This window comes from Myxocyprinus asiaticus, chromosome 10 (assembly GCF_019703515.2).
Source record: "Myxocyprinus asiaticus isolate MX2 ecotype Aquarium Trade chromosome 10, UBuf_Myxa_2, whole genome shotgun sequence".
Taxonomy (NCBI): domain Eukaryota; kingdom Metazoa; phylum Chordata; class Actinopteri; order Cypriniformes; family Catostomidae; genus Myxocyprinus; species Myxocyprinus asiaticus.
Window position 1 is genome coordinate 50,518,940 of NC_059353.1, and position 14,822 is coordinate 50,533,761.

The 14,822-nt window shown below is 40.3% G+C and overlaps 2 protein-coding genes across 3 annotated transcripts in view; both read left to right on the top strand.

Annotated features, from left to right (window-relative positions):
* LOC127446970 (FERM and PDZ domain-containing protein 4-like) overlaps window positions 1–6,883 on the top strand; it is an 88,092-nt gene extending 81,209 nt beyond the window's left edge. For both annotated transcript variants that reach the window (XM_051708378.1, XM_051708379.1), the window contains 3 exons: window positions 2,662–3,627; window positions 4,305–5,438; window positions 6,371–6,883. In XM_051708378.1, coding sequence (XP_051564338.1) covers window positions 2,662–3,627; window positions 4,305–5,438; window positions 6,371–6,375 — 2,105 coding nt within the window. In that variant the 3' untranslated portion in view covers window positions 6,376–6,883. The remainder of the gene's footprint in view (window positions 1–2,661; window positions 3,628–4,304; window positions 5,439–6,370) is intronic.
* Window positions 6,884–9,539: 2,656 nt separating this feature from the next.
* On the top strand, window positions 9,540–13,244 carry LOC127446972 (toll-like receptor 7). The gene is made up of 2 exons (XM_051708382.1): window positions 9,540–9,569; window positions 10,086–13,244. Exons 1-2 carry the CDS (start codon window positions 9,567–9,569, stop codon window positions 13,242–13,244), a joined length of 3,162 nt encoding a protein of 1,053 aa, XP_051564342.1. The 5' UTR covers window positions 9,540–9,566.
* The last annotated feature ends 1,578 nt before the right edge of the window (window positions 13,245–14,822 follow it).

The window sequence follows — 14,822 nt, forward strand, 5'->3', positions numbered from 1 at the left end:
GTTCATTTGGTTCTTGTGATTAAATTTTCCGAACTTTAAACAACTTTTCTGGGTAAACTGCAGAACGATTCGCAAATGGTATGAAAGCAATCCGTCCTGATTTGTTTACTGTCTTTGGAGTTTTGTTGTAACGCAAATCCCTCGCATGGAGACAGGGTGCTGTTATTGAAGGTTAAACTGTTCAAATTGAATGAGTGCTTGTGTTCTCTCGCAATACATTTTGCATACCCTCGCAATAGTTTGCATTCTCTCGCAATAAGTTTTGCATTCCCTCACCATAATTTGTGTTCCCTTGCAATAAGTTTTGCATACCCTCACAATAGTTTGCATTCTCTCACAATAAATTTTGCATACCCTCACAATAGTTTGTGTTCCCTCGCAATAGGTTTCGTTCCCTCATAATAAGTTTTGTATTCCCTCGCAATAATTTGTGTTCCCTCGCAATATGTTTTGCATACCCTCACAATAGTTTGTGTTCCCTCGCAATAGGTTTCGTTCCCTCATAATAAGTTTTGTATTCCCTCGCAATAATTTGTGTTCCCTCGCAATATGTTTTGCATACCCTCACAATAGTTTGCGTTCTCTCGCAATAAGTTTTGTATTCTCTCGCAATACATTTTGCATACCCTCACAATAGTTTGAATTCCCCCGCCATAGGTTTCGTTCCCTCGCAATAAGTTTTGTATTCCCTCCCCATAATTTGTGTTCCCTCGCAATAAGTTTTGCATACCATCACAATAGTTTGCATTCCCTATCTGTCACTCACTCGACGTTGTGTCGATGTAGTGACACTAGGGATCACTCTTGCGAGCCCCAAACACCTCTGCTTTTTTAAAAAAGGCCAATGGGAATTGGCGAGTGGAATTTGCATGCCACTGCCCCGGACATACGGGTATAAATGGAGCTGGTATGCAACCACTCATTCAGATTTTCTCTTCGGAGCCGAGCGGTTGCATTCAGTGCACTGAATTAAATTTCTCCCTACCGATCACCTCAAACTGCTGGATTTACGGCGCATTTCAGCGGCTTCTCCCCCTCTGCACCCGTGGAGTGCAGAGAATGCCCCTGGGTGCTTCGGCAGAACAAAAGAATATATTCTAAAAGAGTATATTTAAATTCTAAAAGAGCGGCACACACGAAACATCTTTTTAAAGATGCCTTTCCGTTTGTGTGTTATTCCTGGTCGTTATCTATGAACTGCACCCAAGAATTTCACACACCATTGCACTTGTGTATATGGCTGTGTGACAATAAAGTGATTTGATTTGATTTGATTTATCTCTTCACTTCTGACAGCCATGATCCGCTGTCTTACGTGTCTGGGCGCTGCCCACACGGAGACATCGTTCGTGGATGGGTCTTTTCATCATTGCGAGAACATGACCATGGCAACGTTGCGGTTGCGGCTACACTCTACTAGGAGTGTAGCGGCCTCCTGTGCCCTGACCATTGGCGCCTCTTTGGCAGACATCTGCTGAGCAGCGGGCTGGGCAGCACCCAACAACTTTGCGAGGTTCTGTAATCTCCGGGTTGAGCCGGTTTCGTCCCGTGTGTTGTCAGGTATGAGCAGGTATGTTCCGGGACAGCTGGCTGGATGTACCGCTTGTGCATAGCGCCTTTCCCCTCCCATGAGGTGAAGACGTGCGCTTTTGACTCCCAGTCGTGTTCACAAGTTGTGATCCCTGGATAACTTTCCTCCTTAGCCCTGTGGCAGACAAGTTTGCGGAGAAACTCGCTGCCGGCCCAGTACACGTGCTAACTAAGCCCTGTACTGGGGTAGGTGCTCCACATGTGCTGGTTCCCCATAGGTGACCCCATGTGATATATCTTCCACTAAATCGTTTCCCTGTCGGTAAACTGCATCTTCCTTGGGCAGAGGCCCCTCTGCCCCGGTCACCATGTTTGTAGAAACTCCTCCTCCCTCGGGTAGGACCTACCATGCGACTTTTCCTAATGACATACTTCCGACAAGACTGGGTAAGACCATGTGATGTATTTCCACTCAAAATACCCCCCCCCCCCCCCTTTTTTGGGCGGGGTGTGGTCTCCGCGGTGTCTTCCCCTTGGGAGTGACACACCCCCCACCCCCCCCCCCCCTGGACGTAGACATTTATGGTCCCAAGTCAGTTAACAAATTCCACTCTTTTTGGGGAGAAAAAAGAGGAAAAGAGACCACAGCTGGGCTAGCTTGTCCCTATTTGTTGGGTAGTTGACTTGTTCCTGAAGGACTGTTCAACACTCATAAGACTGTTGGAGGAGGTTATGTGATTGCCTGGTGTGCTGGCTATGAGGCGCACAGTGGTCTGCCCGTCTCGCACCGCCAGTCCATGTAACACAGTTCAGCTAGTTGTGGCGTTTTGTATAGGGACCCCTAGTGTCACTACATCGACACAACGTCTCATTCGCGATACTTTGCTTTCCCTCGCAGTAAGTTTTGCATTCCCTCAAAATAAGTTTTGCGTGCCCTCACAATACTTTGCTTTTCCTCACAATACGTTTTGCATGCCCTCGCAATAGTTTTGCATTCCCTTGCAATAAGTTTCTATGGTTTTACTGTAGTAACCATATTTTAACTGTGATATCCATTGGAAAACCATAGTAATATTACAGGAAAATGAAAGCTATGGAAATAAAAATCACTTTGTTTTGTTCATGTCTAAGGGCACGAATCAAGTGGCAAGCACAACTACCAGGCAGTTGATTGGAATTACGCTTCCGATGAGATGCACGCTGAGTATGCTATCTGTGGACGAAGAGACTGCAATATCGCTCCTAACACCAGCGAAATACACCAGATGCAGCATCGTGTGCATGGCGATGAGAGATCAGATAGGACAGTCAGAGGAAGCCACGTACATTCTCAGCCGTACTTCAACATCCCAAAAAGCAAGCCTCAAGACTCGCCCAGAAACGCCAAGGTGTCCTTCATATTTGGTGACCCTCCACTGGACAGCATAAACCCTCAGAACCTCGGATACCAAAGACTGATGGAGGACATTCCAGAAGTTCTAGAGGAACACAGGTACCTGTATGCCCAGCAGAAGGACTACAAGCCTCTGGAAGCTTCAATGGAGGTTGACGGTTTCCAGTACAGTTCTCACATGGTCTACGGCGACGCTAAGATTTTCGGAACTACGGAAGGCATCGAGGAGCCATTGTTGCACGACATCTGCTATGCGGAGACCACCGACGATGCCGAAGATGATGATGACATCAGTTGTGAGGAAGACATGATGATGATGATGACGGGGGAGATGAATTCTTTCTTGTCGCTTTCAGAATCTAGCGATGACATCATCGATCTTACCTCCCTTCCGCCACCACCAGAGGGCGACGACGAGGAAGACAATGACGTCCTTTTGCAATCACTAAACTTGGCGATTGCCGCTCCTCCTCCAGGGTTCAGAGATAGCTCGGACGAAGATGACCACCAAGGTCCTCATGAAAGAAAAAACTTGGCTTCGCTAAAAAATGATATTCCTGTGTCGCTGATCGATTCAGTGCCGACACCGGTCGCTGGTGGGACAGAGGAAATGTTCAATGACGATGTTGTGTCCACTCTACAAGCTCTTGAGGCTTTGGCTGCCTCTGAAGAGCAGTTGCACCCACAGCCGGACAATAGTTCAGGTTCTTACACTATAGTGACATTCATTCATTGACGTTGAACAAACGTCCAGCCATTTGTTTTTTGTTTTTTGTTGTTGCTCCTTTCATTGTTTTTATTTTCTTCAGTGCAAGCCCCATGTTTCTTATGTTTCTATTGTGTGTGTGTATTTGTTTTATTTGTGATGTAAATGGCACTTTCCACAAATAAGGTAGGGCTGAACGATCCATCGAAATAAAATCTAAATCAAGACCTTATGTGAATAATAAACCGCAAAGGGCTGATCCATTCAACTCTGTTGCCAAAGTTATAAAGACAAAATAAAAACATTGTATCTTAAATCAGTGGAAACTATAGGTTTGTCAATAACTTAACAACATTTGGTCTCAAACTAAACAAAATAAATAGAAAAATGAGGTGGATGATCATCAGTTTTCTGAAGGTTAAGCACCTCCTTTTACTGACCATTTGCAAGAGTTTCAGACCGTTTTGTACCCCTTTTGTTGAAAGGGTCAAATGTGAACTCATGTTAATTTGTTCTTTATTGTGATTCATTTTTTGTTAATTTATTTCATTATGTATGTTATTATTTGTTGCATTTCATAATCTTAAAAGTTTTGTACAAATAAACTATTTTAAAGTACATTTGTGGTGAAGTGTAGTGTGATTGCTAAAATGTTTGTCTTTCTGTGACACACAGGTGTAGAAATATCTCGCACCTTTAGCCCCGAGTCCTCATCGGATTCTGGGAATGAGACAAATTCGTCTGAAATGACGGAGAGCTCGGAGCTGACAGCAGCTCAGAAACTCTCTGAAAACTCGCTCAAAATGCTTATAGTGACAGCTGAAGGTTACCAAACGCTAGCCGAAGAGGAGACCGAATTTCGATTGACGCCCTGTGACATCAGGGCATCTCTACGAAATCAGGAACACAACCCTCAGTCATCCGCAGTCCCGCGCAATGCTCTCCGCTCGGAACACTTCGAGATGGAGCCGGAAACAATGGAAACAAAGTCACTGACGGACTACTTCAACCAAATGCAAATGGACATGATGATGGGAATGCCGCAGGATAAGATTAAGGAGCTAGACAGCGGGATGAAATCCAGCAGTGAATCCGAAGTCTGTCAGATGAGAATCACAGAATCGCATGCAGAAGATATTGTTGGGAATTTTAACAGCTTCAATGTACACGATACCCAACGTTCTGGTCCCTTTGATCTGAACAGGATGTCTTTTGCGTTTCAAGAACCGAATCAACAATTGCACATGAATAATAAAACAGATGAGCACATTTACTCTGAGGTGACTGGCGATAGCGGGACATTGCACACAGACAGGGTAGCTCAAAATGTCAACAAGATTGAGTTGAACGACTCTTCTATGTTGGGAACAGGGAAGCACATGATTGACTTGAAAGCGAGTTCGCCAGCAAAAGAACAATATTTGATCGAGCGAGCCCGGAATGAACATCAAACCAAAGCGGCTCCATCTGAACAGGAAGTGACACGGCTATGCGAGTACCACCTGACCAAAAGGATGTCGTCTTTACAGAGTGAGGGGATCCATTCCCTACAGAGTTCCCAGTGTTCGTCCATTGATGCTGGCTCCAGTACAGGAAGTAGTAGCTGTGTGACGCCAATGGACTCTCCTCTGTGCACGGCAGATAGTGTTCACTTGCATGGAGAGTCATCTCTGAAAGGTCATGGCTATACAAATCAGAATGTAGATGGAACGTTTTTGCGGAAGCACCATGGATCAGCCGCCACAGAGTCGACTGTTAGTGCAGGCCGCGAGGGAGGCCAGAGGATGCCCAAGATCAGAGAAACTACAGGTACTGCAGACTTGTATTTCTACAGATTATTAGAAAGTTCATGAAGCAATTAATGGTTAAATGTGAAATTTTAAGTAACCTAGTGAAAAAGTGATATCTATTATTATGTGGAAACTCTCCACTCTGAAACTCTCAAGTCTGGTCCACATTGCAGCTTATTCAGGCCAAGAACTGTAACTATGTTAAAACCGTTTAAGGGGGTCTTTTTTATCTAACAGTGCCAATTGCCCCCGGTAAAAGTGCTGCTTGTTTGCACATCAACACGCCGAAACTGTGCATAACTATATAACGCTTAACTAAATAGTGTTATAACTATTAAAACACTCTTCTCTATCATTTGATAATTATTTGATGACTTTGTACTGCCATTATTGAAAGAAAATGTACACAAACATCTGTTATGAAAAAAACTCAGGTTACCATCTGCTTTCCTCGGGCATTAATAATGCAATGTTAATTACGCCGGGCAAATAGCACAGTTTTGCAAGTAAAGCACAAGCAATAATAAGCCTTATTTATATAGAAAGGAGCCATGTTTGAGCAGAAAGGAATGGTAATGACTTAATATAAAAACTCAAGACTCCGCTCTGTTTTAGCACTGATAGCGCGACTTAAGCTAGATTTTAGCCGTATTGAAGACGTCCCAAATGGGACACCTATTGTCCTGTATTTCAACAGAAAGACACTTGAGAAGGAGAGAGTTAGCAGATTTCCAAGTTTTAGGAACTCATTACAATTTACAGATTTAGAAGACTGAGCCATTTCTGCAATATCATTTGCAGGCTTATCATAGACGTCATTAATTTAATTCATTATTTTATCTTGCCAAATTCGAATAATTTCAGATATCCAGAAGCATGTAATTATGAGACATAAATCCGACTAGAAGCTCTCCATGAACTAATTTATCCCTTTCTCTTTCCTTCCACCAGTGTAACATGCAGCAAAGAAGACAAAACAGACAAATTGTCTTCTGCTCTCACGATACGTCATGTTCATCCATAGCACAGATTCCCATGTGCCAAACCAGAGGCGATCGGAGGTCTTAAATGCTTCCCGGATGATTCCTGCACTCGGCCTCAAAAGACCCCGCCCCCGCTCTGGTTGCCTCAGGGAGGCAGAAATGGAATTTTAATCGGAAAACCTTTGGCTCAGGGAGCATTGACACTTTCAATGGAAACTGCAACATGTAGATGATCATAATCACCTCAACCAAATCACTAAACCTAAAAGGAGCCGATTTCGAGATTTAGAAACCCTGTTGTTCTTAAAGTCAACATGAAATGTAGTTCTCAAATCATCCATTGGAAATTGATTGCACTGCAAAAAATATTTTCTAATATTTTCCAGTAAAAATATCAAAACATTCTTAAAACAATAACAAATATTTGAGAATCAGAATGGCGTAAGATATAAGGTCTTGTTTTCAGAGAAATCTTATAAAAATTGGTAGGATTAATGCTTATAACAAGAAAAAACTATTTGCCAATGCGCTAAGAAAAATAAACTTGTTTTCCTTTAAATCTAGTTTTTTTTTTACTTACCCATTGGCAAATAGTTTTTTCTTGTAATAAGCATAAATCCCATTCAATTTTATTACATTTTGCTGGAAAAGACTAAATGTCTTATGTGATTTTGCTTCAAGTGAATGTATCTTTTTTTTAAGAATGTTTACATATTTTTACTTGAAAATGATTTTTTTGCAGTGTTGGTGTTAGTGGGCGTTGTATATCAGATTGGAGGTTGGAGGGGAGGAGTTGAAAAGTAAGAGTGATTCCTGATGAAAAGGAAAGTCATTTTAGAGGCAGAGCGTGTTATTGCATCTTGATAAAAGATTACAAAGTCAACTAGATTTGTCAAGACAAACTTTGATGTCTGAAAATTTGAAATAGATTTAAAAGTTTGAGTACATGAGTTTTGACAGTTGCGGTTTCCGAAAATTCAGTGACAGTCTTGGCCTATTTGAACATTCCGTCAGTGCAAGTCTACAGTATTTTGGGGATATTCATTAGTCCGCTACAGGAAAACTGTAACATTGATCAGTTAGAAAAGACAGAGCACATTAAATCAGATCAGTCTGAACGTCTGTACCAAGGTTGGTGGATGTAGCTTGAAAGCTCTAGGAGCAGCTACAATTTATAACTTTGGTCTTTGTTTGGGAATTTTGGATAACTCAAAACCATATCTGTAAAATATCAGTATGTTGGCTTGACATAATCTTGCATCGATGAATATGTTGAAAAGTAAATAGGGTCAACTTTGATTTCATGTTGACTTTAACCTTCTAAAGGGCATAAGTGAATGGCAGATTCATTTACAAACATGTTTCAAACATGTTACAGACTCCAGTACGGCAAATGACTCTGTGACAAAACAGGATTCCGGTCTTTGTCACCGTTGGAACAAGACACGTCTATTTCCTTATTGTTTTGAATCGTGCGCACACTAAACTGATTTCGCTGAGAAATCGTCACACCAGTCACTTAATCTGTTTTAGCAACATTTTTTGTTCAATTTCTCAAGACTGCATGTACAGAGCTTTTATGTTAATGCTCTGGAGATTTTTTTTTAAAGTAAAAGGACTTTTCAGAGTGCTGTTTGGGGTGAAGTCACGCCAGTGGTAGCTCTACATGCATGACGTGGAGTTAAGGGGTATCAGAAAGTCACTTTATTTACTCGCTGGAAGGCTTTGGAAAGTTATTTTGATGACCAAAGCAAAATTGCATTTGATACATCACATTGGCAGTTGATTATGCTGTTATTTGGTGGTAGCAATGGCCATATTTCAAAAAAATCTCTTTCTTTTTTTTTTGCCATAGTAAAGCCATAGGTTAACACACCTGCGTTTGTCATGAAGATCTAGGGAATCAAGGGAATCTGGCCATTGCAATCCATTGTGGTAACATATGACTTGTGTATATTTTGTGTAATATGTAAAATGAAAAGAATTCTACAATGCATAGAATTTTTAAAAGAAGATGTACAGTACATATGTATACTGTATATAAATATGACACCACCTTATACAGTAGATGCATCCCATGTTTTTTCCATGTATTTATTTCACATTTATTTTGAATTCCACAAACACATGATTGAAAAAAACATGATTAAAGCCACTATACAATCTATAAACTGTAAGTTCACATCCTACTGTATACCATTTCTTATCATTTGTTATTGTGTTCTTAATGCACTGACATTTTCATGAATACCTTACAGTCAACATGAAATGCAGTTCGAAACCCATTTTACTTGCATAATCTGACATATTTCGTATATATACAGGTATATAACAAAAAACATGTTGGGCAGTTTAATTTTATCCATTGGACATCGATTGGATCTTAAAATGGGTGTTCAGCCGAAAAGCAAAGTAGTTTCGGAGACAGATTAAGTTATTATATTTTGACGAAAGATTACTTTTATTTAAAATAAAGGCAATGCATTAAGAAAGTACATAGGGTGAATTTTGATTTAATGTTGATTTTAAATAATAAACGTATGGTGCTTTATTTAAATTATCATCATTAAATATTTCAGATTGGTTACAGTGATTTTTTTGCTGTCTTTAATTTAAATAGGTAAAAGAAAAATTGAATTGTTGATCCTGTCATATTTAAATAAGTAATTTATGAAAAATCTAAACTTGAGTAGAACTTGAGAAAACCTCCAAATGTTGTTTTATCTCTAGTACTAAAATACGAATAAGGGTGAAAGTACAGTTGTTCCTCTTTAAGCAATTTTTAAAGACAGTTTTAATTAAATGTTATTCATACATTTATAAATCATACTAATTCTGGGTAACTGTGCTGATAGTAGTTGGGTAATACAATTGCTGTGCAGAATCACAAGGAAAAAGATTTGGACAGATACAAGGAGTACCTAAATATCTTGTTTGTAAGATAAAGAGGAACTTAAATCGTTTCAAAATATTCACTCTCACTTTTGTTTGTGGTTTTATGTATATATTTATATCTATATATATAGATATTACAATAGTCAGTAACACCTGTGCTGTTAGTAACTGGGGGTGTAAGACTGGGAAAGCCAGCCAATACAGAGATCTGAACATGTATCTTGTGCAACGAGTCACGAAGGGCGAAAATAATTTTTGCTCTGATAAAGATGGTAAGTACATAATATTTAATTCATTTACAAATGGCAAAGATCAGGGCTCTCCATGGCATTCGTAGTTTGATTATTTTAATGTAGTTATTGCAAGTTCAGACCATTGTTTAATATTTTTTTCCATTGTGTTGCTTAAATGTTTATGCCTTTGTTGTTTAAGGATATAAAAATACATGTTTAATTACATACATGTTAGATTTTCTTATATTTCAGGTATATTTCTAAACATATCTGTTACCTGATACTGAGTCTATTACATTTTCTGCTTTGATTTTGGGGAAACATCTGCAGAATTTAGTAAAATTGAGTTGGACATGGTACATTTTTGTTCTGATCGAATGTGAAATAACAGCAGTCCTATTGATGACTGACAGCGTAATCAAATTGGCTAGAATATTTAATAAATGGGCACACAACTGGACATGTGTTGTGTAGAGTAGGAATTTTCTGCTTTTGGAGTTCTGTGTGTATTGATTCTGTGTTGGACTCTTAATAATTATTATTGCTTTCTTTCAGATCATGGAAAATATTTTTATCGTCATGGTTGTTCTCATATTCTGCTCACCAGAGCTGGATGCAGCTAAATGGTACCCCAAAAGTCTGAAGTGTGATGTTTCTCTGGCTATTAACGGGAGTGAGGTCAGCGTCGACTGCACTGAGCGAGGCCTAACCGAAGTTCCATTGGGAATTCCCATGAATACCACTAACCTTACGCTAACTATCAACCACATACCACACATCATGAACAGCTCGTTTCACAACCTGGACAACATCACTGAAATTGACCTGCGCTGCAACTGCGTACCAATCAAGGTTGGTCCCAAAGACCACGTCTGCACACAGAGTTTGACGATTGACAACGGCACCTTCTGGAAGCTAAAGAACCTGAAGTCCCTTTACCTGGATGGTAACCAGCTTTCTGGCATACCTAAGGGCCTTCCTTCTAACCTTGTGCTCTTAAGCCTAGAGGTCAATAGTATTTTTTCAGTGCTTAAAGAGAATCTGATGGAACTGACGAATATAGAGATGCTGTACCTTGGCCAAAATTGCTACTTCAGGAACCCCTGCAACACATCATATTATGTTGAAGAGGATGCGTTTTTGCTGCTTGACAAAATGACTTTGCTTTCTCTGAAGTCTAACAATATGTCCTACGTTCCACACAAGCTACCTTCCAGCCTTAAAGAGTTGTACCTGTACAACAACAATATTCAGGTGATAACGGAGAAGGATTTCCACAGCCTGACGGAGCTAGAGATACTCGATCTGAGTGGGAATTGCCCACACTGCTATAATGCGCCTTTCCCATGCAATCCATGCCCAAATAATGCCCCACTTCAGATACATGAGAACTCCTTCAAGACTTTGAAGAATCTTAAAACTCTTCGGCTTCACAGTAACTCTCTAACAAACATACTTTCGGAGTGGTTTCAAAACTTGTCAGGGCTTCGTGTTCTAGACCTCTCAAGTAATTTTTTGTCTAAAGAGATAACGCACACCAGCTTTCCTGTTTTGTTGCCTAAACTAAATGAGTTGGATCTGTCTTTCAATTACGAACTACAGGTCTATCCAGCATCTCTCAACCTGTCGAGATCATTTGGCTTGCTTAAATCTCTTCGAGTCCTAAGAATCAGAGGTTATGTTTTTCAAGAACTCACACTCCAAGATATTCAGCCTTTGGCTGATTTGAGGAATCTGGAGCTTATTGACCTTGGAACAAACTTCATAAAAACAGCACATCTCGGCATCCTGAAGAACCTGAAAAGCTACAAAATCATCAACTTATCTGACAACAAAATCTCATTGCCTTCGGAAGGAGAATACATGGCTTCAGCAGCTAATAACTACAGAAAAACCCATTATAATTCCCCAATGTCGCAAGGTGCACAGTATCACAATGGAGAAGTGAAGGATGTTCACTATTTCCTTTATGACGATTATGCACGAAGCTGCAAATATAAGGACAAGGAACGCTGGATTTCAAGTCCTTTCGACACCGAATGTAGTGGCTTTGGAAAAACGTTGGATATTAGCAGGAATAATATCTTCTTCCTACATTCCAGATTCCTCAATCTTGGTGAACTGAAGTGTTTAAATCTATCGGGAAACGCCATGAGCCAGAGTTTGAATGGTTCCGAGTTTGCTCAGTTGAAGAACTTGCAATATCTGGACTTTTCTAACAATCGTCTGGATTTAATGTACTCTTCTGCATTTCAGGAATTAAGCAGCCTTGTTGTACTGGATATCAGCCGCAACAGTCATTACTTTGTAGCCGAGGGTTTAACTCACATGCTAAATTTTACAAAGAACTTGAATAAACTGAGCAAACTAATCATGAACGATAATCAAATATCCACATCGACGAACACTGAAATGGAAAGTTTTTCTCTGGAACATCTGGAGTTTAAAGGAAACCGTCTCGATATGCTGTGGAGAGACGGAGACACAAGATATGTCAACTACTTCAAGAAACTTTTAGCCTTGAAGATACTCGACATTTCTCACAACAACCTAAACTTCATTCCGGAAGAAGTTTTCAAAGGCCTTCCAGAGACGCTCACAGAATTGTACATAGCTAACAACAGATTAACATTATTTGAGTGGGAGGGGCTTGTGTACCTTAAAAACTTGAAGCTCTTGGACCTTAGTGACAATCTCTTAACAGAAGTTTCTAAATGCCTGTCTAACAACACAAAATCTATTGAAACTCTTATATTACGCAAGAATGACATTGATCAACTGTCCACTAACTTTCTAAAGGATGCGTTCAGCCTCAAAGTCCTCGACTTAAGTTACAACCGAATCCAGTTCATTGATCAGTCAGTTTTCCCAGAAAATGTTATAGACCATCTTCAAACCCTTTACCTCAACAACAACAACTTTGTGTGCACCTGCAATGCCACATGGTTTGTCAGATGGATCAATCGTACATCCGTGAATATTCCACGCCTTGCTACGGACGTCAACTGCGCTTCTCCAGGTGCCCAAAGAGGTCAAAGTGTAATTTTCCTAAACCTTCAGACATGCCAACACAATTCCCTGTCCATCATCCTGTACATTTTACTAACCTCCGTGATTCTCAGCGTCCTTAGCGTCACAATCTCGAGTCATCTCTTTCTCTGGGATGTCTGGTATATTTACCACTTTTGTCTTGCCAAACTCAAGGGATATCGCCGGCTGTCGTCCAACAGCACCGTCTACGATGCCTTTGTGGTCTATGATACGAAAGACCCAGCAGTTCACGAGTGGGTGATGCAAGAACTTCGCATTCACCTGGAGAATAGGGGTGATCCACGGCTACAGCTCTGTTTGGAGGAACGGGATTGGGTTCCTGGTTGTCCCCTCATTGAGAACCTTTCCCAGAGCATACAGCTAAGCAAACGCACCGTGTTCATCCTGACCGGACAATACATCAGCAGCGGCAACTTCAGGACAGCATTTTATTTGGCCCACCAGAGACTCATGGATGAGAAGGATGATGTTATTGTCTTGATCTTGTTGGAGAAGATGCCTTGTCACTCCAAATACCTCAGATTGAGGAAGAGGCTGTACAAGAAATCTGTTCTGGAGTGGCCCAAGAATCCTCAAGCACAGAGGTACTTTTGGTTCAGTCTCAGGAACGTCATGTCAACAGATAGCCAACAATACAATAAACTCTTCCAAGAATCAATGTGAAAGCATGTGAATCTTTAGACTTAAAGGGATAGTTCAACCTTCACCCTTGTGTGAACTTGGGTGAACTTCCAATATCCATTACTGCAATGAATCAAGACACATTTGAAAGCTTTCTACATTGGAAACCCTATTAATCACATAGCACCTTTAAGCAAATGTAATTTTGATAGATTCAGTTTTACTGCACATATAACTATGAATAAACACAATAACTGAAAAAAGTCATTTATCACACCACACAATCACTTCATATGAATTAGTGAAGGCATACGGGTGTTTAAAATGAAATGTTAGGCAGAATGCCAGCATCAGTGACCATTTACTTTCATTGTATGGAGAAAAGATGCAATGAAGGTAAATGGTGACTGAGACTAACATAATTTATAACATCTCGTTTTGTGTTCCACATAAAAAAGAAAGTCATATGGGTTTGGAATGACATTTGGATGAGTAAATTACTATCTTTAAAAACAAAGGTGTCCAGTTACAGGACCTAAGACACTTTTCGTAATACATTCATATATTTAGGGCCCAAGCACTGAAAGTGCGGAGACCTTATTGTTCTTCTAAGGATTCTTATTATTAGGACCTGAGCACTGAAAGTATGGAGACCCTATTGTTCTTCTAAGGATTATTAGGGCCCAAGCACTGAAAGCGCCAAGACACTATTGTTCTTCTAAGGATTATTAGGGCCCAAGCACTGGAAGTGTAGAGGCCCTATTGTTCTTCTAAGGATTATTATTATTATTATTATTATTATTATTATTACTATTAGGGCCCAAGCACTGGAAGTGTAGAGGCCCTATTGTTCTTCTAAGGATTATTATTATCATTATCATTATCATTATTATTAGGGCCCAAGCACTGAAAGTGTGGAGACCCTATTGTTCTTCTAAGGATTATTAGAGCCCAAGCACTGGAAGTGCGGAGGCCTTAATGTTCTTCTAAGGATTATTAGGGCCCAAGCACTGAAAGTGCGGAGACCCTATTGTTCTTCTTAGGATTATTCTTTATTTTTCTTTTCAAGGTTTTCGGTACTTTTGGGGTACTTAACATGCATTAAAAGTCTTGAAAGTTTGCACACACATAAGAGTTGTCGGCCATTAGGGCTGGGCAAAGTTTCCGGGGGGGGGGGGCTCTGTAGTGCCATCTAGAAGATGTGCATGTTCAGGGGGCTTTTGAGCTAGCGTCACCAAACTTTGTACACATATAGATCTCATCAAGCCGGACAGCTTTTGTGCTGACAGTCATAAGCTCCACCCAACAGGAAGTCAGCCATTTTGGATTGTTTGAAAAATGCATGCTCTGGAATTTGAAATACTTCTAATATCTTCTGCGTGCATCGTGTGATTTACATCAAAATTGAGCCAAACATTTTGCCTTGCGGGCTGATCACATTGATGTGGCTATTGTGGGTCACGGTCGTAGTGCCTCCAACTGGCAGCAGGAAGTATGACACTTTTAACAGACTTTGAAAATAGCCCTTTTATAATTACATGAATTGCTTCAAAATTCTTTAGAATAATGTCAAGACACTGCTGATGTAAATTTGTAAAGGGATATTTGATATCTTAAATA